Genomic DNA, 24,982 nt, shown 5'->3' with positions numbered 1-24,982 from the left:
TCAATAAAAACACCCAAAGCAATAGGTTATCTTTTAGTTCATTCATAGATAAAAATGAAATAACTGGAAGCTGCCAGCTAGTTTCAGTTGGAAACTATGCACAACATATGTTTATAACATAAGGTTCTCTACTATAAATCTTGTGCTGGTCAGCACAGTTTTCACTGATTCAACTGAAAATATTGCTCAGTACTGCTTGAAGTGTTTGATCAATCAGTTTTCATTAGCACAGCCTGACAGGTTGGCTGACGTGCTTACTTTCTTTAGTAGATGTTCTTATTTTCTTGCTATTCTCAGTTGCAGAATTATTCCTGTAGCAAAGCAAGACATGTAGAGTGTAAATAGCAGAAGGAGTGATGAAACTGAATTTGAAAAGTTTATACAGGGTTAGGAGGTCTTTTGTCACTAATACTTGTCAGTGAAAAATATTGAATTAGTACCACGGTGGTAATGTTGGTAACATCAACACAAATAAACCAAGCTCTGTGCTAAACTAAGGGAGTGTCTGCAAAAACAAAAAGCACAAAACCCACACCAAAACAAACAGAAAACTCAGATATGTGCTCTTAATAGTTGGTTGCACTCTATGTGAACTGAAGGATTGGACCTCCCATTGTGGGGTAACTGTCTAGATGCCATATGTAGCGTATTGTAAACACTAGGAAGTATAGAGAACCTGTGATGATGAGCAAGAATGCAGCAGTAGATTGTCTCTCAAAGATGACAAGGGCCATCCTGACTTTAAAATGAGTTTTAATTATAGGGTTGTTGTTTTGGTTTTCTTTTTTTAATAAACCCTTTTGATGAGAGTTAACTTGCTGGAACAACTGTGTTATGTTGGTTTTTTTAGTGGCCCAAGACTTATGTGACCTTAACTGCCAGAACAAAGCAAACAACAAACCTCAGTAGATGGCATACAGTCAAGCAATGGCAGGATAAGATCAAGAGCTCACTGCTATAGAAATACTGCCCTAAATCATTGTTGCAAATATAACGGGGTACATATTAATCAGACAATCAGCATTGTGGTCTTAAATTCTTTGTAGCTGTTCCAGTTAACTCATGCACCTTTCCTGTAGTTTGTAATACCATTAGTACAGTTTTCTCAATATTGTAAGGCTTTATTTCCAATCTTTTGTTTCAAAATGTTAAGCTTGCTAGATGCCAAATGCCCTGCACTTCCATTGTAGGATCAAGACTCTTGCTTTAGTCCTTTCTTTGAATAACTCTCCCTGTAGTTGATAGGCATGGCTGCACAGTGTTGTAAATGTCAGGGAAATGCTGTGCTGTGTTGGACAGCATTGCTGAAGATCAAACAGGCTGTATCTGTCTTCAAGTCAGGGCCACATTTCTCTGTTTTAATGTCCTGGAAGTTTAGTATGTTTCTGTGACTGTTGCTTTTTCTCTTGGTGCCAGATTACAAATCTAATTTCAGCAATGATTCCTCTTAACTATGTTGGTTTAAATAAAAAAATGAAGTGAGGCCATCCTCATCCTCATCATCTCACCCAGGAGAAACAAAACCTCAGTTTGCCAAGGGCAAATAGTTATGTTTTATGTTATACATAATTTCATATCTTGAATAAATTGGAGTAAATTCCAGCTCTTTTCCCTTCCCTATCAGCATACTTTCAGAAGCGCCCAGGCCTCATGGCTGCTGGCACAGAGCGTGGGCCTGTTGATAAGGCAGCAGCTGATGGGGCCTTCATTGTGCTTACCTGACAGTTTCTCCATTTTCAACATGGCTTGATCACTTGTGTGTGTGCACAGCTGATTTGTTAACCAGAAGATAGTGCTGACCATAAGAGGAAGGGTTCAGCGGTGCTGCAGGATTTATTTAATTACAAAGCAAAGATTAGTCAACACAGCGTATTTAAAGCTGCTTTTAGGAGGAGTGTTGGCAGTGGATGATCTGATCTGATGTCATTTCTGGCATCCCCAGACAGGGCCACACTTTCCGTTATAATGAGAGGTAACCTCTATTCATAGTTTTGTTTTTCGATAGACGTAGACAAAAACTTTGCAGCAGCTCCTGTTAATTAACTAAATTAACCTTTGTAGCAGAAAGAGGGAGTGAATCCCTTTCAGTGCTTTGCTGGAGTTAGTGGAGGGCAGTATGACTGCAAATGTTGTCTTCTTAGAATTATGCTGTGTTCCAAATTGGGCTGTGGTGTTGGAAACTCTGGGAGTTGCTTGCAGTAACAGACATACGTACATTGCTCTAAAAGTAATGCCTCCTACTTATTTGCATGGAAACTGCAACAAATACACAAAGCACAATCATTCTGTTTATAGAGCAAGTTCGCAGTGCAAATTCTCAGCTACAAAACACCGTTTACTGTTTTTCAGCACAGTCATCACCAATATCAATATGCGTGTTCACAAGTGATGAACAAAATCCTCCACAGGAGGCATTATTTCGGAGCATCCCCTCATGCTTAAAGCTGTTTGTGTTGGTCTACTGATTCAGTACCTGCAGTTGATCTGTGGCTTGAAGAGCATGGGAAGTTTCCAGCAGAGGTGTTGAGGAAGCTCTGCAGTGAGTTAGAGAAGATTATTTTTCTCTAATTTGGGTTCTGCGTTCAATGTTTGAGCAAATTTGCCATGCATATTTCCGTAACCACGTGACTAATCAGAAGAGAGACTATGATGACACTCAGTTAATTTTAGTAAATGAAATGAAGAGTGGTGTTTTCTTTGATGTCATGCCTATGGCACATCACACTTTAAACAGATACAGGAAACGAATATGAGGGTTGAAAGAAGGCCAGGGTTACAGCTTTGATCTCTTTCCTTCCCAACCTATTTCTCTGTCAGTTACTATGAAGTCTGCATTGTGGAGAGAGAGAGTTACAGAGTTTTTCTTCTCAGCTGGAAGAAAAATGTCAAAGTTCAAATAAGGTGAAGGAAAGAGTCTGGTTAAAGGAGTTAAGTTTGTCTTCAGTGCCTTCCCTCATTTGATGCTACCTTTGTTATTGTCTGAAAAAGCAAACTGTTTATGAAATACAATGCTGTGCTATTTTAATGAACCATTTCTAACTCCTGGGACATTTAGCTAATACAGTGAAGTTTCAAATCCTTAATTTATTTTGGTTGTTTCTTTTAAGTGGTTCTTTACAGGCTGAAGCATTGCACAGCAATGACCACAAATAATTAGAAAATAATTAAATATTTAGATTTTTTTTTTTTCTTTTCCCACTGCACTTATTTGCATCTCAGAAATCAGCCCGAATAAAAATACCTAAATGCTATTGAGGACTAAAACAAAACACAAGTAGTTCCCTACTGAAAATCTGAAGGCGTGCCAGCTTCTGCCTGGATCCTCTTTGTTAATTATTCCCTAGAGTGGCTTAGGCGGCGTCTCTTTAACTTCAAGCATACTGCATGGCCCCAGGAAAGTCGGGGGATTATTTATAAGGTTGGAGGTACATGAGTGCTTGAATAGTGCTGCTGAGTCAGTTGCTTGATGTACAGAGTCTTAGGGGCGCAGCAGTTTTAATGTTTGTGTTTCATATGGCTCTGACCACATCCTGCCTACGAAATGGCATCAGTTGTCAGCAATTACAGCTGACAACTCAACCTCTATGTGAAGAAGATAACTTCTGCTTTAAGAATGTCTGTTGCAGTGTTCTTGATGTTTTGGATCAATAAAATTGTCTTTAATTGTTCTGCCAGAAAATAAGATGCTGAGCCACCTTATCTTGCAAAAATGCAATAGGCTGATCCATAAGTGCACACACTGGTGTTTTATGTCTGAAAGCAGTCAAGGGTGGAGACTTTTTTTTCCCCATGACTAGTAGAAATAAACATTTGAAATGATAAAGTAAGGTAAATAGCCTTGGTTAAATTGTGCCTTTTGTCTTAACCCAATTATCTGCACTCTTCTAGTCCCAGCAAGCAGAGTACCAGTGATGTTGCTCATTTTGAGCAGAATGGCTTAACTAAAAATGGAATTGTCTGATCAGAGAAAATGTGCAGAAATATTATGTTTGCATTATCTGGTAAGAGAGTTCTCCAGGGAAATGAGCACTTCTAGTGTTAAATAATGGTTGTAATCTATTGGAAAATCATTAAGAAATGTAGTAATTAAATTGGAAGGTAATTAAGATCAAGGAAAGCACTCAGCTATGCTTTGTGTGACCTCCTTTTTTAATGCTGTCCAGATACTTCCTAATGTTTTTATTATCTCTGCTACTTCTGTAATTTCTGTTATCAGGGAATCTGTATGCTACAATCTTTACTGTACTCATTGCTGCAGGTGCCTTTAGGGACGGGGAGCAACATGGGGGAGCAGTGGTGGCAGACTGTGGGTCTGGCATAAGGATGAGCAGGAGGGCTGTGGGAGAGCAGGGCCTGCATGCTTCTCACATAACAGGCTGGCACTCCAGCTTGTCAGTCTTACTTTTTTGCTTAGTCAAACTGGTTATCGATAATTTGAATAACAGATTGAGGAAGAAGATACTCTGGTAGCTGTGATGACATTAAATGCTCTAAATGGATGTCAGGGACCAGTACTTACCTTAATGTAACATCTTACCTATTCCCTTTTGTCAATAACGAAAGAAATAAACTAGTATTGCAGGTGCATTTCTGAGTGGTGGACAGGACAGCGTGCACTTGAAGCCTCAGAGAAAAATGCCTCTTACTTTGGTTCCTTTGTTACACCAGTTCCAGTTTTGAATATATGAACGCTCAGCTTTCTGCCTCCTGAGACTGCCCGTTTTGCATCACAGATTGAGGATTTTAGTTGCATGCCTCTGCTTTACGTTTCAGCCTGGTAGGAGAAACAGTTTTTCTACTGGAAGTCAGTAGATGCAAGTTTTCTGCAGATGGACAACCTTCTGCTTTTCAGTCCTTTCTGACCCTTTTAGCAGGTTGTTAAAGGGTTTCAGTTGGTGAGTTTATAAACTACACAGGAAGTTATTGTTTTCTTTACACAGAATTGTAAAAAAGAGTACGTCAGCTTTGCAGATGATTTCTTAAAACAAATAATTTATTTGCAGTGTTCTTAGTGATGGTGGCTTGTCCAATATAGAAACTGAGCGGTTATGAAATTGATTTGAGCCAACCATTCTTTCATTTCCAGCGGATGTGTACCTTTTATTTGGGATTTTTAAGGCTTTCAGAGGTAATAGGCAGTGCTTCACTAACTGTCAATGTTTTTCCCCTAATGACATGTAAATATTTCATTTGATGATTGATTTTTTTTTTTTTTTTATTTTTTTGGTATACTGTTTCAGTGCTGATAATTGAACATGGCGGGCTTCTCCAAGAAAGAGCTTGATTAGATTTAATCTCGAGAGCATTGTTTTTCTGTTTTTGTATGCGTTATCTTAACATACATTGCTTCACTGAAGGATAAATCTGGGGGACGCTGGGGCTTAGGGAAGTGAGTCAGATTCAGTTTTGGAATGTACAGCAAAGGGAAAAGCTTTCTCAAGAGCCTGTTACTCTGTCTGTCCAGCTTTACAATGCTCTGCAAAGCTTGTCTTTTGTTATTTAAGGCTCATGTGCCATGAAAGTTATCATACAGGGTTGATAACAGGAAGCTGAGCACAATGCTTTAATTCAGCTGAAAGATTTTGCAAATGTCATCAGTTGGGAAAGGAAATTGTCACCATGTGGTCTTAGTTAAGTCCGAGATAGAACTGTGTTTTCTTTTTCATTTTTTTCTTGCCTGTGTATTGTACAGAAGACATAGAGCATAAAGCAGCATTTTGTATGTATTTTGCAATGAACACCAAAAACAAATTGATAAATAACTTAATCTTTGCTTTCTCATTTCTGAATTAGTTTAACAGAATAGCTTGTGTGTGCAAATCTTGCTGTTTCTACATAGTAACCCAATCTGCATTGCACTACCTTGGAGATCCCTAGATAAACTTTCAAAAACTTCAAGTTTGATGTAGTGAAAGTTGATGCAAACATAGCTTCCTCATCTTCAGAGTTCAGGCTTGCTTCTATCCTTTGGTACAGACATATAGATAGATTGATAGATTTCATAGTAGTTCTTCAGCACCGTATTATATATATGTGTGTACTGCACAAATAGGTCTTTTGGTAAGAATTGTCTAATTTATTAGTTAAATGTCAGTTAGAATAACAGTGAAGAGGAAATCTTGACTTAGCAGCCCATGTGGAAGACTAGTGTTTAATTGTGTTGCTCTGCTGACACCAATCATTTTACCTTTGATCTTACTTTAGCCCTTTTCAGTTAGCCTCTCTATTCTATTATTGCCGTTACAGAGCTGTTCTGTTTATTTTTGGTGTTAATTATCTCATAGATCATACCTAGGTCATATGTAAGCCTGTTGATTGAAACTAATGAACCATAGGTCTATGGATGTAAAATTCATACGTGGATCCATCATAGCTGGTACCTATGAAAAACAGCAACACCTCAGAGTTGTTTCTTAGAAATATTCATGCTTTTATAGACAGGCAATAGTTGAAGTAGTGCTAAACAATACTAACAGGCTTTTGTTTCATTGCTAAATTGACATCCAGGTATGTTTGCAAAAGAGGGACGGGGACATGAGCTCTATCGCTGCAGTTGGCCCAGAGGATTGCTGAGTCAGTTCTCATTTGTTTTATTCCCATCTTTTGACCATTTGTTTTATTGTTGAGTTATAACCTCTTCCTCATGCTTTCCAGTGGAAGCAATGTGGATTGTGAGTGTGTTCTTTGCCAGTGTACATGGTGAGCTGCTTTTTGGATTTCTCATTGCCTGCTCACGTTAGGCGGGTGCAGATAGCAGTGTGATTAGATTGGCTTCATGCTCCAACAAGGGAGCTGGTGAAATACACTGCTGTTTGTGGCCATGGTGCCTCATTTCTTCTGAAATGCATTGTGTTAGGAAGTGACAGGAAGTGATGTTTATGTGTGGGCTTTTTTTATTGCTTTTCATCCCTGACATTGTGAGGGAATGCACAGTAACTTATGAGGGACTAGAAGTGCAGTCTGCTGCTGGAGTGTGTTATCACCTTTCACTAATGGTGGTCATTCTATTTTTGAATTTGAGTTGGATGGGTATTTTAAAAATCTCACAATTCCAATCATATTTCACATAATGCAGAAGGAGCATGGATTTTATTGCATTTTGAAAATAATAGCTTTAAACTATTGGAATAACCCGAGATACCTTTTTAAGGTCTAAAACATGATTACTTCAAAAGCCACAAAGTAGCTTTGCACTGCCGGTTCTCAGAGCTCAGCAAATTCTATATACAGTCTGAATTATTAATGGAGATAAACTGGAAGAGAAAGCTCTGTAGCCTTATCAGCCCCAAGCAGGCAGTAGTTGGTTGGTTCAGCAGAGAAAGGCAGCTCCTTCTGAAGCAATGAGTGGACAGGTGCTTGGGGAGGAACCCTACAGCGAGAATGGCTTGTGTCAGTATGCACAGAAGATGACTGCCTGTTTTGGACATTTAGGTAAACTAGAAAAGTTGTGCGTGTTGATTTTTTTGGTGTGCGTTATGTCAAGGAACTGCTTTGTCGAGCTTATAGTGAATAGTTGAGTGTCTGTTACCCTGCAGTTTTCAGTAGGTAATTTGTCTGTGCCAAAGGTAGAAAACCGAGCTCCATGCATGGTGTCATTTTACAAGAAGAAAAAAAAGCTTTTGTTTCCTTTTTGTGTGAGAACTTAGTCTTTTCCTTTCTCTCTTGTTGTTTTCTTTATCTTAAAGTGTTATTTGGGGCTATCTACCTCTGTAAGAAGTGTGTTATCCTCTGAAGTGATATGAGGAGGAAAAAGGAAAAGTTCTTTTTGTTTTACCTTATTTTCTGTTTCTACTTTTTATATATTTTTTTCTTTTGGAGGTAGGTTTTACTGAACTAGGATGATTGACTGATGTATTTTTGTTTTTCAGTACAAGAATAAAATCACTCTGCAATCTATCAGCAGGAAGTTTAATTGTGATGACAAAAGCTATTAAGGACAGCACATTTCTGTCTTTACTGAGCTAAATGACTGGCTTAACTCTGTTGCTCAGATGGGAGGGACATCTCTTCAGCTGTTTTAGCCCTTGATCTCTAAACTTTGCTGTTCTTCTGCAGAATTCTATGGCAGGTGCTTGATATTTGTTGTGCAATTTATTTGTTGACTGCAGTCAAAGTTTGCTGTTTCCTCTGTTCTAGTAGCATTAGTAGAGTAGTCTAATCCTGGTTGTGTGTTTTTGCCACGGGGCAGCCTGTTGTTTTGGCAAAGTAAGGCAGGGCTGAACAGGAAATGGTCTAGAGATGGAAGGAAGCATTTATAATTAAAATATTTATAAAACTAGTAATGAGATCAAATATTTACGGTAACTACTTTGCCTAATTTCTTTCTCATATCCAGTCCCTTGAGAAATGTCAGTCTGAAAAGTGATGGTACATGCAGCTGTGCTCTAAGCGAAGGCTCAAGCCCCAGCACTGGGTGATCAGAGGAGGCATGGCTTTGAATTGGTGGTCATTTAAAAGTATTTTAATACTTGGCAGATGATGTGGAGATTTCCTCAGTGCTACTTCTGATTTGGGCATGCAGGGGCTCCTGAGAATGTATTGCAAGAAACATTAGGCCTAAGTTGTGTCTTTATGCTTCTGTTTCCCTTCAGCAAGGGCATTAGAAATCAATCTCTTCCATTTAATCTTAGGGTCTTAACGTAAGCGGTAGGAGCTTGCCACTGTCTTTTTTATTCTGGCTGAAGCCAAATCCTTATGCACAATGTTGTCTCAGACACAGACAGTAATAGTCAGACAGGAAGGGGAGATCAGTAGAGTAGCCTCTGAGAAAGGAGACCTTATTCCCAGTTGTTACTATGCCGAATGTTTGTATTGGTGACATGCTTGCCTAAACTGAAGTATACCCATGGCCCCTCCACTAACCCCTTGAGTTTTTATGGTGGAGGGAGGCTGGGTTATGATTCAGTGCTATCCAGGACACAAATGTACAGAAACATGTCTCCACACATAGTTAAAAGCACCAGTAGAGGCTTCATATGTCTTTTATGGTGTGTGACTGTGGGAAAGGAGCGCAGTGTCTTCTGACAACACCACACAACAGATCATACTGGTTTGGTACGTTTTACATTAGTGGGCACAATGTCTGTCTAGGTATGCATTGCTGAAAGGTGGCAATCAACATGGCTAGAGCAGAGCTGGCAGTCTCTCAAGTCTGTGCAGTCAAGGAAGGACAGGCTTTTCTGCTACGTTTTAGGTAAACAAACTGTCACAACTGTTGCTGGATTTGATACAGTTACTGCAGAGCTCACCTGCCGGCCCTCTGAGAATTAAAGTGCCAGCAGGGTTACATCAGGCAAACAGTGCTCTTGCTTCACCTACCTACCTAGGGCAAAGTCCTCCTTGAAGCATTGGTGAGGTTGGGTAATTGACATTGCTTTTGTCAGATGTCTGTAGCCCATTGACATCCTTGCCAGTACTCCTTTACTGAGACAAGGATGCACTCTCCTGTGAGTCAGCCCTCTGCTTTAAGCACTAAGTGGTTGTCTACCTTCAGCTGAAGTAGCAGAGTGCAGTGTGTTGGCGTATACTGGCCTTGTCCTACTGTGCCCAGTATTGGTTATATAGGCCAAGGGGAATGGCTGTGTTCCAAAGGGAACTGTGATTTTGGGACAGAAAAGTCTTGGTAATTATATAATGAAAAGCAAGTCACCTTATGGGAAAGAAAAACAGTGTGATAGTAGGTGAGGAAAGGCTGAGTTTGTGAGGTGGTCTGTTCTTTTTAAAACAGTAAATAAAGAGGTCTTCTCTTCAAAGCTTGTTCCCATCAGTACATAGTGCTTGAACTCTGTCTGGGTCTGAGAGGAAGAGTTTATTCACCTTCAGATTTAGCAAAAGCCTTCCAGGCAGCAGTGCAATTACTGTACCAAGCCATTTTGCAGCTATACCCAACTTCTGTTTGTTAAAGGGAATTGGCAGCCTGGGCTGACTGTTGTCTCAGGGAATGCAGCAAAATAAGGAATCTGAGGATGGCCCTGAGCAAGGACATGTCTGTGGTCCACCTGTAACTTCCTGTTCTACATGATGAATGTGGTTTACTTTTTCATCCCCTTTTATCTTTTGCATTGGAATTTCCTGTGACTTTCCAGTGCCCAGTTGATGATTAACTCTGCCTTTACTGAGGAAGAAATATTCATTAGATGATTAGATTAGCAAGCCACTGGAATTGGATTAAGGTAAATACTTCTTGTAAGCAAAGCAGGAAGAGTTGGCACAGTATCTGCAGAGCTTCTCCTGTCAGCTATGCAGGAAAGTGGAAGGGAAGAGAGCTGGTGAGCCAGTCGTGAGTAGTTAGGGGGAAGCTTAAGTGCTTTTGTGTGTAATAGTCAGTGAAAGCTGCGGGCGGGATTTCTCCAAGGAAATCTGCTTATGAAGTAGAGTCAGGCAGCCTTTATACATTCCAACAGAGACAAGCATGCTCTACCTTTACTGTAATCTTTTGTCCGTAGCACACGTGCAGACCTGGCATCAAAATGGGGGCATGGTAGATTAAAGGCACAGATGTGCATTTGTAGCTTATGATGATGATTCTTCCCTAATAAGATTTTTATCTGAGTGAGAGTTTTTTGTTTGTTTGTTTGTTTTTCAACTAATCCTCTTACGTACCTCTGCTAAATTCTTTCTCCTGTCCTGAATATTAATCTGATTTTCAAATACTCTTTATGGTTTTGCTTCAGACTTTTACATTCCCAGGGATGAGTAGCAACTGATTACAATAGTTTTAGATGGTGGTCACCTGATGAAACATACTGTCATAATCTCTTGAAGATAATCACTAAAAATATATCTTCCTTAATCCCCTTTGCTGGATAAGAGAAAAAGAGAAGGATTGATAAGGACAGTGTGCCACAGTGGTAGGCTGATTGTGCACTACGGGTTGCTTTCCGTAACTTCTTCCCAATAGAAATGCCATCTTTCCCCATCCTAAACAGCTTTGGGAAGCTGTGTGGATCAACTAAAAGTAAAGAATTGGTGCTGGAAAAAGTGAAATACAGAAATTCAGTCAAAAGGATGTCTATTATTGAAGATGGGGATATTGCAGAGGTCCTGTATCTCATTCCGAAGCAGAGCTTACTGAAGCAGCTGCCCTACTTGAATCCAGATGACTACTATTTGTGCGAGCGGTTATTTGGTGGTCCTGAGGATCTGGGTAAGTGAGGACTGGCATCAGAGCATAATGTTTGTTCAGTGTACAGATACAATTGCTTTACAGCTAGCTTTATTTTCTTGTGTAGCAGCATGATGCTTTGTGACAGCAGGTGTACAGGAATATTTTTAGTTACTGGCAGGAGAGAACAAGAACTTATTTCTTTTTTTAGAGGTAGAATCTGAGTAGTAAAAAAAGTGGATGCAGTCTTGTCTCTCTCTATGTGACTGTCTAGGGAAGAAGGAGACATTAATCTGCTGAAGTTAGAAATACACCTGAGGTAGAAATACACATTTTTAAAGCACAGTGTTGTATGGTGGTGTGTTCCAGAACTTTCTAAAGGGTTTTATGAAACTCTATTCCCTTTAGTTTTAAACCTATTGCAAAGTAGTTTCAAACAAAGCTGCCTGATTTCTGAATTGGAAGAGAAGCTTAAACTTCTTTTCCTGCTCATCTTATTGCTTGTTAATTTAATAATATAAATATGACCTAAATATATAAGTATATTAATATATGTCATATCTGTGATTTGAAAAAACAGATATCATTCAGCCCTGCCACCCTCCAGTGCTTCACACTGGCATTCTGGAGAAAGCTTCTACAGATGCTTGAGGAGTTATCATAAAGTTTTGTGAATTTAAAATAGGAAATTGAAGGAGCAGTGGCTGTGTATATGGTCAGTCCATGTGGGACTCCAGAGAAATACTCTGTTTGTAGCCATCTTTTCTGCAATTTTTTTTCTAATTTGTATGGGATGTAAATCTTTCTAGAAATATGCAGTTGTGCAATTCTTAACTGGTCTATGAGCTTTTAGAAAGATAGTGAGGCAGGTTCTGTTAGCATTATTTTGTTATCCTATAGTTTGAGTGGCACTGTTCAATATGATGGATGTTATGGTTCTGCTTCCCAATGGTGTGGCTAATGCTAGCTGAAAAGTTGCAAGGTATCTGGCGCCTCAGCTTTGCTTAAGTTGCAGTGTAAGTGGAGTCAATCAGCTGCTTGAAACAGAAGTAGTGAAATGCTTATGAGAAGGTCCTGGCTGTAAAAGCTGTATTGTGACTTTAAGATAGAAAACCACAAAGCCATTTCTTAGGCCATGTGACTGCTTGAGGATTAGGGTGCTTCAAGTACCAGAAGATTTAGCAGCTTATATATGTTCCTGAAAGACAGCTTGCTGTCTGTATTTGGCTTTACAAACAGAGATTAGAAGTCACCCCATCCAAGTCATTTGGAGACTCAACTAGTATATTGCTTGCTCCTTGTAAGTGGAATTATAACCACCAGGAGAGGCCCATTTCTTAGGGTTTTGGAAGGTCAGGAATCTTCTCACAAGTGCAAAGCTATTTAGTATTCAGGAATTGAGTCTTTGGATTCTCAGGGATTTAACCTGTGATATGCTTATGCTTATCAGTCATCATGATAACGTTGGTTTCATAAGGGGAAGGCTGGAGCTTCACACAAGTTAAATGGCGGTGTAATGTAGACAGTTAGGGGTAGTTTAAGACTGAGGAAAACTTAAAAGTCAAAAGACATTTCAAATCACTGTAAGGTAAATGCAGAATGGGAGTCTTGGGTTTCATTTGGCCAGCAAAATTTGCTGAGCAGCCTTCACTCCTGATTCCAAGATAGATGGAGAGGGGCTGCTCCCCAGAGGGAGCTGCCAGCATGGTGGTTTTTTTGCAGCCAGACCTGTGCTAGCCCAGAAGACCTACTTAAGCGTGTGGCTGGGATTCTCTGGAAGCAGGACTGCCATACAAAGAAGGCTGTGGAAAAATGTCAGTATTCTAGACAAGCTAAGTTCAAAGCTAGTTGCAAAATAGCAGGGGAATTTCAAAGAGAAAGTTGACTCAGAGCTGTATGATGTTGCTTCTTGTCTGAGATTCTGTCTTCTGTCATCGTACTTGATTCCCTGTATAGTCTTTTGTCTTGTTCTCCAGCCTGAATTCTGTTTGATTCAGCAGTGGCATACACCTGAGGGAAAGGAGATATGTGTCATATTATCTAACTGACCTCCTGCATGAGTTTAGTAACTGTTTATATAACAGTCTTAATTTAAAGCAATGCTTGTGAGAGTGGCTGCTTGTGTTGGATCAGATGGGTATAAAGGAAGACAGAAGGAAATTGAGAGAATGAGGAGGTAGGGTGGGGGCTTCAGAGTACGTGAAAGCCGAAAAGTGGTGAGCCAGGGAGCATTGCGGAGACCCTGTGAAATATGGGGTTACTGTGGAAAAGGTCTGTGTGTAATGTGCCTATCTTTGCAGGGTTAGGGATCCACATGGTTAAGTGAGGAATCACAAGCAGGTATGCTGTTCTTCAGAGGATTTGGCTTTACTGACCTGATATAGAAGGTCCGATTATAAAATACTGGCTGTAGCATACGCATTTGAATAAATCCACTCTAAGATCCAACACATCGTCATGCTTACATCAGTAGGGCTTTCTTGGGGTGTTATAGTAGGAAAACTAGAATACAACACCCATGTTCACAGGTGTTGTTTTGTGACACATGGCCATTTTCCATGCTTAGTACCATGATCTCCCTGAAGTTTCTTTATCACCAGTCCCTGTTGTTACCTAGAGGGAAAGAAGGAAGAATGCAAATTGAAAAATGAATTAATATTTTAATCTTTGTCCTACCTGCTAGTGGTGCTCCCAGGAGCTCCCTGTACATTTATATATTTGATATGACCAGTGGCCATAGGATCGTAATCTTGCTGTATGAGTGTAAAGTGTCCAGAGCTAAGTAATGTTGAGTCTGGCAAGTGATGATGTAAGAGAGAAAAGTCCACATTCTGTTGGCATCATAGTAGCTGGTACTCTTTCTTTAGATGCTGGCACATGCTGTGCAGGCTTCTTGTGTGCTTCAGATAAGGCGGCTCTGCTTCTTGATAGCTTTTCAGATAGATTACTTCAAGTGAGTGTTCTCTCCTGGCCTCAATCTCTCTAATATTGTTTTTATAAAGTTGACTTATGTGATGGGATATGGAGTGTACCTTAAAAGTCTGTGGTAACCCACGGCTTATGAACATTATGTCTTTCTCCTGCCGAGCAATATCTGAATTCAGAATGGTCCTGATAAATCAGTGGTGTGATTTGAAATCGTGCAGCTGAACTTCAACGAATACAAATCTGGAATGTTGGACTTGCACAGATAAGAGATGGAAAATAACTAACTGTACTCCAGAAAAGCTTATGGAGAATAATGATACTTTTAACAATATAAATAGAAATCGATGTTATGAAACTGCTGCAGAAAAAATTCTATTCTTATTCTGGGATGCATTAGCAGGATATGTGTACAGCAGGGGAGATGGTTCTTTGTTACTGAAGTGACCTAAGCTGGGTATGTATCACCTGCTGTTTTGGATATCACATTTCAGAAAGGATGCTGATAAACATGAAGAAAACCAGTAGAAGGCAGTGATAATAGCAAGTGAGAAGACTTTTGAAGAAATATTAACAGAATTAGACTGACTTAATCCAGAAGAGTGGAGATAAGTGAGGGATTTAGTGAACCATCAGGTGTGTAAGGGGTTGTCAAATAGAGATGTTCTGCACTGTACCAGGAAGCACAGAATGAGATTAGCTGTGTTTGCAGCAGGGAAGATCCAGTTTGCATAACTTGACTTCCTATGGATGCAGAAAAGTGGAGGAACAGTTTGCTAAAGCATATTTTGGAAACTTTTTGGAGGCTTTTATGAATGCTATGAAGAATATAGGTGCTTGAGCCCACCCAGCATGTGGCTATTTGATCTTCTGTTTCTGTGACCACAGCTCGTCAGCTAAGAACCTAATGGAGTGCCCTGATATTTGTCTGTTGGTTGAATTATTTTTTTTAATTGTTGTTTTTGAGAAGCATGTTATCCCAGTGTCTTAATTTGCAGGTCTCATTTCTCCCTCCTTGAAATCTAATTCTTCTGGAGACAACTTTGCAGTACGATAGTAGAGATAAATAGGCATCGTGCTCTGTGCTTCGTGGCCTGAGCATGTAATGAAGGTCAGGCTGTCACCCTGGGAGCAGCCTCTGTCTCTCTGGTGCTTTTCAGCACCTCTGGAGGTTAGTTGCAAACCCATTGTGCTACCAGTGCTCAGCTGGAGTTCAGCATGAAGGGTCACGTGTGGCTGGTAAGGCTCAGCCAAGCACAGCTAAGCTGCCATCCCCTGGGCTCCTGCACTTGCAGAGCCTCTAACAATTACTGTCACCAAGTGGGAAACACAGCTTTCCTCCTGGCTGCACAGTGCCTCGGTAGAATCCTGCTGTTACATGGTGAGGTCTTGTGTGTGAGCTGTGCTCAGAGGTGAAAGTGTTCTTTCTCTCACTTGTATTAGGGAAGCTACATATTTCTCTATCCTTCACTGCAGTAACAGTGCTGTTGTGCTTTGGGTCCTGGAATAGTTGCAGGTGTTGAAGAGGTAATTGCTTAGTTCAGCTTTAGCAGGGCAAAGTTGCTTTTCAGTGCTCACCCATTAAACTCAAGCAGATGTTCTCGCTTATGTTGCTCTAGGATTCACAGCAAGTGGCACAGCAGGAAAGGTTCATGCGATTTTGTTGTTTCGGTATTTATTGCGCTAGAGATAAATTTGCTTCTGAAAATAGCTGAGTTCTGGTTTTGTGCTGGGGTAAGAAGAATAGCTTCAACTATCAATGCTAAGGCCTAAAAGCCTTTGGTTCTGTAATTGTGCAGTGACTAAAAAATAAAACAAAAAGAAAAGGAAAAGGAGTTAGTTAGAACCAAGCCTTTGTCCCCTGCTTGTTTATGGTATCTATTCCTATTTAAACACTGCCATTTTGAATTTAAGTATTCAAATGTTTAATGTCTTCTTAACTGCTGGCTTCCTGTTTCTGTCTGCTGTGGGCCAACAGCAATTGCCAGTGCTGAAGATCAGTCCGAGCTAATATGCTTAGTAGTACATCAGTGGTTTAGCATTAATCTTCATTAACGTAGCATGGGTTAGGTTAGAGCAACTGACTTCACCTGTTCAGGACTCCTTGCCTCTCTGCCTGAATTACTAGTTACATTTTATCCAAAAACCATGGAAATTGCAATCCCTATTTTACTAGATGCTAGCAAGAAAAATTAGCTAAATTACCTTTGAGTAGAAGGAAATAATGAAAATGGGGGGGCGGGTTGCTTCCTATATGGCTATAGACAAAGGTAAAAGCAGTGTAAAGATTACTGAGGGGAATTTAAGCCAAGTTCTCATTTGCTTTGTAACCCTGTTGTGCTGCTGGGTGCAGGCAGCTGTGGTTGGAAGGAATGTGTTGTAGCCCTGTGACCCCACTGCTGCTTACAGGAGTCCTCCTCTCTTGTGCCCGTCAGAGCACGAGATCTCAGTGTTCTCACCACAGAGCTGAGAGCAAAGTGCAGGCAGCTCCTGGTTGGGGTGGCAGCAGGCCAGCACAGTGTGGGTCCAACCCTGTGCTGCTGGTGGGTGCTCAGCCCCTCACCTGTGGGATGGGTGAGGGAGGTCTGAGCAGTGCAAGCTGCCTTCAGGCTAAAGATCCTGTCTTTCTGCCAGTGGGGAACGCACAAATGATGTTGGGATGGGAAAGAGAGATATAGCAACTGCTGTTGCTTCTCATCTGAGAGCTTGCCTTGAGCCTTTGCTCCACTGTTAATATACAGATGGTGTATGTTCAGTGTCCATGTCATAATTTTCCTCATCTTCAGGGACTGTGGACTTCATTCATCTGCTTTGTTGGGTGTTACTGTTGAGGCATACACCAAACGGTAATTCACAGTGAGATGCTCAGTCGCATCTCTTCAGACTGCAAAACTCAGAGCTTGCTGCTTTGCTCTGCAAATAAGCTGATGGGCAGCAAGCTGCTTCAGTCTTCTTTCATGGGCCTCTCATGGAGAAGTTCTTCAGGCTGGAGAATCCTTGTCGCTGTCCTGGTGATTGCACTGAGCACCAAACTCCCCTGACAGGCTGTAGAGGTTATTCTATAAAGTTAATCCAATTCTGAAGTGGATTATCAATATCAAATCTCCTTAACCTTAGGCACGTACAGTAAAGCATGACACTTGTATATATTCCTTCCTGTCAGGAATTCCTGTCTTCGTACAGCATTAAGCAGTAATTGTGAGATGATTACTGACGGCACATGCATATTTTTGTCTGCAGCAGTACTGGTTGTGATTGTGAACTCATTAATCTAATTCACTTTATAGCAGGTGAATAGTGATGATTTTGTATGGCAAGTCTTCAGTAAATGTACTTAGTGTAAACTGCTGTCAGCGTGCATTATAACTGTGCTGGATCTCAGTTCAAACATCTGCATAGAGCAGAAGTTCACATGGGTGCTCCAGAAGTATAATCTCCTTTCTAAGGACTCACAGTAACGTAAGCAGTGTGGAAGTCAGTTGTTATATCAATAATACAAATGTATGTTCAGAGGTAAATATTTGTACATGCCTACTGTGAGAAAAGTATCCAGCAGTGAGCTTTGTATGTTTTTGGAGCCACTGCAGAGGTGTATAACATAGCCAACTTTCCTAATCTGTTTCTACAGAGAAGATGATCTGGAGGTGCCAGGTGCTGCTTACACAAGCTTGTGCATTGGAGGCTTCTTAATGTTTACAGCGAAGATGAGTGTCTGTTTCTTTATTTTGTCTTGCAGTAAATAAAACATCGACGGTTTTCTGTTTTATTTATATTTTTTTGCTATTCTGCTTAGTATAATAGCAGCCTATTAAGAAGGTCTTCCTTGCAAGAACCTCAGAAAAGCAAATTTTGTTTATAAGAAATCCAGAGTAGTTACTAAATATAAACCTATGAAACACCTAATTCCTAAGGAATCTAGTTTTTAAGAGTGTTAAATGTTTTTACTTCAAAAGAAATTAACTGTTGCATTGCCTCAGATCAGAATGAAACACACTGCTTTGCTAGGTAGGTCAGGTGATGCATTTGACAACTTTTTATTTGTTTTCCTTACTGTAAAAGAATGATGGCACATGATTGTAAATACCAGTATTACTGAGTGCTTGAATTCAAAATAATGTGATGTTGATGGCAAAGAAAATAATAGTGGAAAACTTGGGGATAGGACCTGGCCCATTGAACTTCATTTGCCTGAAGATCAGCCTTAATGTCACCCGGCTCCAAGCTGAGCAGCATGGGAAGGAGGTACAGTGGAACTTGGAGAGGCAAAAGAGCAACGCGTGCAAGAGCATTCTTACCAAACAACTTGGAATGAACACCCAGCTATTCAGATGTATGTATGGGATCAGGTTTTTTTCTGTACGAGCTGAGTTCTGCTCAGTGATGTGTCTGGAAAGCTCTACTGAGATCATCAGCTTTGCCTGACTCAGTTGTCTGCTTTCTTTTGTGCTGGAGTCCTTCACAAGCATCACTGGTTGTGTTGCTTTCAAAGGTTGGAAAATGAGTCAGTTATCCAAGTCGCTGAGGAAGACACATCAAAAGAACAGACTGCTGGACTGGTGTACATCCAAGGGAACAGAAGTCAGGAAATACTTTGTTATAGCATTCAGATGTTGAAACTGAAAACGATGTTCTCCCACGTCAGGACACTGAGACCACTGCAGGCTTGCAAGAGATCTCATGTTGACAACATCATTTTTCCTCTGAGCAGGCAAAGTCAGGATCACAACTAAAGTGAGTGGTTTTTTTTGCAAAACTCCATCGCTGACACTTTTGAGAAGTGGTGACTTGAGATGACTGAGGCTACATAGCGGTGAAGCTGTGCAAGCCTGTGGCAGGCTTTGCTGTCAGGGCTGTGCCAGGCTTTCTGCTGGAAGGAAAATGACATTAATTAGAGGATATTTTCCTGGATGTTATTTAATAGTACAACTTCTCCCTCTGTGATTTCTAGCAGGCAGTTTCCATCACTGATGGATCAATAGAAGATACCAGTTTTTAAGGAGTTATATAAAAACACTCTTTTGATACTCATAAGCCATGGCCTCATATGTGAGGAATGAGAGCAAGATAAAAATACAAAAACCAACTTTTAAATAACAGATCTAAAGTAATGACTAAACTGCTTAGTATCTCAAGTATATCAAAAGTATATGTACTTTTTCAACATTATCACTGTACAAGAAAAAGCAAAACACGCTGGTTAACTCTTTCACATTGTGATCTCAGTATCCCCCATGTCCTTTGCTGAATGTGCAGGGTACTTTTCATCATGAAGTAGAAGTAATTTAGTTATGCTGTGTAGCTCTCCTGTACTCACTGTGAATATTTCATCCTGGTTGTGTTCCAGGGAAACTCTAATGAAGTTACAGAGTGCAAAAAGTTTTGTAAAGAAAAAGAGGCTCTTTTTGTTTCTTCAAAATATGCACCTCTAAATAGCAGTAAGCACCAGGGTTGTGTTTCAGGAGTTGCTTTCTGTTTGTCTTTCCTATCTGGCTTAGCATTTGTGAGTAGGTCTTGAATTGTGCAGCAAGGTAGATTTCTGTGTCAGGTGTGGAACAAGGAGATTAAAAGAAAAAATCATCCCAGTTTAAAAAGATGTTATTCTGATCTTTGTATCTTCTTAAGCTGGAATCAGTGGCATTTGATTCCTAAAATGTCCAGGCTAATATGCTGCAGTCTGTATTTTGAGATTTATTTCTGTGTACACGCTGCAGTGTAACACTGCAACTATCCATGGCTGAATGACGTGATGAAAGCTTCTATTCAGCAACGGGCAAGATGAGATACAGCGGTGCTAATCTCTAACACATGTGAAAAATGGAACTAATGAACTCAGAGGACAGAAAGTCCAGATACCAGCAGTCATATTCTTTGTCTGCAGCTGCTGGAACAAAAGGAAAAATGAATGGTAATCATTGCAGCACTTTGGAGGGTGTCAGAAGATCTCAGGAATGAGTTAACAACATCCATGGATGTAGAGCACAGACTGTGCTCTGCACATCACCTCAAATATTTATGAATGAAGGTCAGATGTGGCCTTTCCAAGCTGCAGTCCCCTGTCTGTTTACAAAATACCACTTGAAGAAGAACACAACCAGGCTGAGTTACAACTTGACTGTGTGTGTGTGTGTCAGAAATGCGACACAATGAATTCCACTCAGCCGTGGTGGGGCTGAACCCAACCCTGTGCTGGGGCTCTCTGCTATTAATAGCAGCTCTCTGAGTCACAGAAACAGCAATGTCAGACTGCCGGGCTGCGCCTCGCTTACATGTTAGGCTGCCAACAATAGAAAGCCAGCCGAGGTTTGCTAGAGGATAACTGCTTTTTTCCATGCATGTGCCTGAATCTCTGTCAGCCTCTCTTCCTAATTTATGTGTTTATTTATAAAAGAATATCATTGAATGAGATGGATCTTTTGCGTGAGGCAGACTCATTCATTTATTTCTGTTGTTCTTGGTGGCATTTATACACAACAGCTAGGATTTATTTACTGAAAACATTTTTAATGCTGGATGTATGCTCTGATTTTCCGGCGTGTATCAGCCATCTGGTTCTCTGGCTGGCTGATGCCTACAGCCAGTTTCTTTATATCAATTTATCTCTCCCTACATATAGTAGCATTGAGAAGGAATACTTTCATGGAGATACAAGTTCCAGGTTGGATCCAACTCTTGAAAAATAGAGGTTTCTCAAGCAATAGAGTTCCTTTGACATGGGGCTGTACATAGGATTTGCTTTAGGGCTCTGTGTAATTTGTTCCTCCTCCATGTAACCTAGACCTGATACTGCACTGAGTTGTGGTCAAGTTGAAGCTGTAACCCAATGAATCTGCCCATAACTTAGCCCAGAATAACTTTGTATTCAACACCACTCTCCTCTGCTAAGGTCACCTTTGTCCTTGGCAAGTCAATTCATTTTCCTTTGTCATTTTCTCCACCTCTAAAACAGGTATTAATGTGTACTGCCCAAGGGAAGGCATGCTGGGGTAGGTTTGTTTTGGCAAAGTCACTGATGGTCAGCTACAGTGAGGAATAAAGTTATTTATAAACAAGAAAAAAGCGGTGTATAAATAAAATAGTATTGCTACTTGATACAGGTAGTATAAATGAATTAAAAATAAAACATGTTAAGTGCTTTTAATGAGCATTCAGGATTCTGAGTAATCATATTTCAAAGCTTTTCTCTGTAACTAGGAATAACAAAGGACTTGCAAAAATAGAGCTTCGATTCCCACCTAACTCTGAGCTGTTACCCTTTGATAGAAAACAGAAATATTCCCTTTTGTGCTATAAAACAGCGAGACTTGCAGATACTGTAAAGAGTTTGTTTGTGTGGTTTTTAACCTCAGCTTACTGACCGGTCATTCTCCGGTAGTGTTTAGTGCCTGAAAGACCAAGGCTTGAAAAGTTGGTTTGATGTTCAGAGTCAACAGTGGTGAGGTGCTGGGGGGGAATGAGCTTCACCCCAGCAGTGCTGCTAGCTCAGTATGCTGCTCTTCTCAATTCTTCGAATACTTACAGCTGTTGTCCCAAAAGGAGTCACAAAAGAGAAGCTGGAGCTTCCAGGTGTTTGGTGCCTTAGAGTATACAGTACTTGATTCACACTAGCTTGGCTATGGTACTAATCCCAGTTGCTCACTGGGCTTGCAGTTCTGATATTCATTTTATTTTAGTACTTATTTCAGGTGGTGAGTGTAGTCAGCATTTTGTTTGGATGTTCTGTCTGTTAGTGTGTTCTGTACTATGGTCTGGGGACATTGGGAGATTATTTATGACCATGCTTTGTGGTCGAGTAATTGCTGTTTGGAAACAATTTTAAATTAAAACCAGGAGTGGATAGAGCTCTCACCAGAGGAAAATCCACTGTGCTGCAGCCTGCCTCAGCGTTTGCCTGTGTCCATCTTCTATTTCCCTTTCTCATCCTGACTCAGCTAGAGTAAATAAAATAAAAAAGCCCTCACAGAATGCACTTCAGCTCTCTATACGTTTGAACAGCTCCCCTCTCTTCTCCCACATCTCACTGTCAGCCTTTTGCCAGTCTCTTGGGAGCAGATTATTGCCAACTCAGTTCTGCAAGGGTAGAGGAATGCAAGGTGGTGTCAGCGCCGGGAGCTGCAGCCATGGAATCCGGCATTTGTTACGCAGCAGCAGCTGAAGCGGGTTGTCTCAGCACAAGGGGCAGAGTCCACACACAGGGTAGGAGCTGCAGGAAAAGACCACCGTGGGAGAAGATAAGAGGCACACAAAGAAGAGACGAGGCGACTGATAGGACTGCATCCGATCTTGTGGGAAATCTGAGGAAGATAATTATCTGGAATAAGCTCCCGCTTTCTTTATTTCTGTTCCTTTTTCTTTTTTTTTCTTCCCTTTTTCTTTTTTTAAATCCACCTCAGCCAAACGCTGCTGGAGAAGACGTTTAAATTACTTCAGCTAATTCTTGCTGCTTCCACGACGAAGACAATTTGTTTGCCATGGTGAAAGAAAAAGGTAATCCTGTTTATTGTCAGACTGGAACTGAGAAGAACTAATGTGCCAGCCACAATGACCTGAGGTTTAAACCTTTGCATTTAAAATGAAGCATGTCTTCCCTGACAGTTTTCCTTTCTGTAGATGTGATGTGTCAAAAGTGCAGGGGGTTGCTTTGATTGTCTTTGTACCTGTTTCCATAAGGGTAGAATCCAGAACTCACCTGAATTAAGGTGTTTACACAGCTGAGTTCCTTCTACGTGTGTATGTATCTTTATTTTCTGTGTGATATACTTCAAGTTTGCTGTTGATGGTTTGTTACCTGCGTTAGTCACAGCTAAAGAAGCTGGACTGCCAAAGCAGTTAGTTTAATTTTTAGGATAAACATGTTCAGCAAGCCTGGACACTACATGGTCATGTCTAACCTTTTAATGGAGAGGGGAGTTTTATGGGAATTTTGTATCGTGTTGGAATTTTGCAGCATTACATTACACATGCTTCAATTCTGCCTGTAAGTAACACATTAAGGCTGCTACAGAAGCTGGTTGAAGAATGTAAGTGTTGTTATGGAATATTTCCTCACAGTAAGAACAGTCTGGTACCATTTATTGCATCATGACAGTGTGAAATAGATCCAGAATTGTATTTGAGTGGCGGGATGGATGTGCTTTTAGAGCACTGCATTACCACAGGCTCAGACTTACTCTCTGTTTTATGAGGAGCAGGAACTGTTTTCTTTTCTGAGGGCTCTGTGAAAAGTCACCTGTGATAAATACAGGCTGGGTAAGAAACAAATAGAAAGTAGTTATGTTGGATGAGAACGAATAGTTTTTCAACTCTGAACATTTGCATGCTATAAATGAAGTAAATTGAGTGCACTTAGCCTCACTGGGTTTACATTGGAGTGAACGAGACAAAATCCTCAGTAATCTGCCATGTTGTATCAGATGGATGGAGAGTTGTAGTCACAAGCATTATTCAGGCTACCAGTGGCTTTTGTCAGTGAGAAGTGTAAGCAGTATTGGCCGAGATCCATTGCTTAAGGTTTACAGGATTGTTTTTATAATGTCATGGTGGTGAGTTGTTGATCTGCTTCCAGTGCCTGTAAGCCATACCAGGGATGGTGTAAGAAGTAGTTTTATCCGAAATCCTTGTAGCCGTAACTTTCAAAGGTTTGATATCAAGATCAATTACATTTCACAGCTTTACAAGAAAGTGTATTGCCACTTAGCCTGTAATAACTGTTGATTGTTTTCTAAGATACGTTTAGAAACTGGGCTGCTAATGTTCTTGAAATGGTCAGTCAGTGTATGTGTAGCAGTTTTAGCAGTCGGAATGTTTCTGCTCCCTCTCCAACCCATGCACAGTTGATTCTGATGGAACTGATCTGTGAGTAGGTGAAAGTTGTGATACAGCTGTAAGGAAATTAAAACTAGCCTGTCGTTTTCATTTAAAGAAAAAAGAAAATAAAATATGAACTTAATGGAAAAAGTTGGCAACAGACAGCAAAGTCTTGTATTTAAATTGATCTGTTTCCCCCAAACAATCATGCTCGTAATCCTCCCCACCAATTCAATAGCTGATAATACTGTATTCTGTTTGCACAGGTCATAGGCTGTCTTTAATTTTGTGGTGCAGTTACTGATGGTTCATACAGCATTACTGAAGAATGAGATGTTAGTACCATTTGGTATTTTTAAGCTGCTACAACTATTGTTCTCTGAAGTGATATGCTTGCAAAATGCATGGCAGTATGGTACCATGGGTTGGTTCTCTTCCAACCACTGAAGAAATCCTTGTTTTTAACAAGCTAAACATGCGTTCAGTCCGGTGTCAGTTGGTTGACATGTTAACGAGGCACTGGAGGGGCTGGTTTCAACTAGAAAAATGTAATTCCAATTCACTGAAGTGCAAAGTGGTTAGTAACAGTTTTTAGCGAATTAGCATGCTTCATTATGCTCATATTGTGGAATGATTTCAGTGTCTGCCTGGTCAATTCGCATACCAACAAAAAAAATCCTGAGGCCAGGGCGTTTTCTGCTGACACCAAACGGCGCTTCCTAAGTGATGGATGTTTGACTGATGCCACATTTTAATGCCTCTGACTGTTCACTTACTCCTGTCCAATTATGAGCCCATATTAATTATTATCTAGTTATTTAGACAAAATTATTGTCATTGACTTGCAGCGAAAGACCACTTATTCTTTTTCTATCCTGCAACAGAAGGGAAGTTTGCTATGCATACCTGTGTATTGTTGTTAACTGTCTTTCACAGTTAAAAACTCACACTGAATAATCAGTATTCTTAGCACTTCAGCTGATGATTGAATTCTGAGCACTCACCTGCTGGTCTGTGGGTACTGGGAATCAGTTCTTTGATGAACTGAGATTGGGTTGTAGATGAACCAGCCTATGGAAGTGGAGTAATATCTACTTTTGCCAAGCTTATCCATGCTTGGAAGGATCAGAGAAGAGAGGACGAGCTGAA

General features: G+C 40.4%; 1 protein-coding gene across 22 annotated transcripts in view; it reads left to right on the top strand.

Annotated features, from left to right (window-relative positions):
- ABLIM1 (actin binding LIM protein 1) overlaps window positions 1-24,982 on the top strand; it is a 166,041-nt gene that overhangs the window by 43,682 nt on the left and 97,377 nt on the right. For 5 of the 22 annotated variants that reach the window (XR_014948760.1, XM_085554777.1, XM_085554781.1 and 2 more), the window contains exons 1-2: window positions 10,122-10,279; window positions 10,929-11,146. The exons of 9 other annotated variants lie outside the window; for them this stretch is intronic. Coding sequence is in view for 12 of the 13 variants with exons in the window: in XM_085554777.1 (XP_085410903.1) it covers window positions 10,137-10,279; window positions 10,929-11,146 (361 nt within the window). In the remaining variant the exon portion in view is untranslated. Of the gene's footprint in view, window positions 1-10,121; window positions 10,280-10,835; window positions 11,147-21,991; window positions 22,514-24,982 lie in introns of those variants that run through there. 8 more of the 22 variants (XM_085554785.1, XM_085554783.1, XM_085554779.1 and 5 more) reach the window with 5 other exon arrangements.

This window comes from Coturnix japonica, chromosome 8 (assembly GCF_054131305.1).
Source record: "Coturnix japonica strain WE chromosome 8, WE-NBRP24, whole genome shotgun sequence".
NCBI lineage: Eukaryota > Metazoa > Chordata > Aves > Galliformes > Phasianidae > Coturnix > Coturnix japonica.
This window is presented reverse-complemented; position numbering and strand designations above follow the sequence as displayed.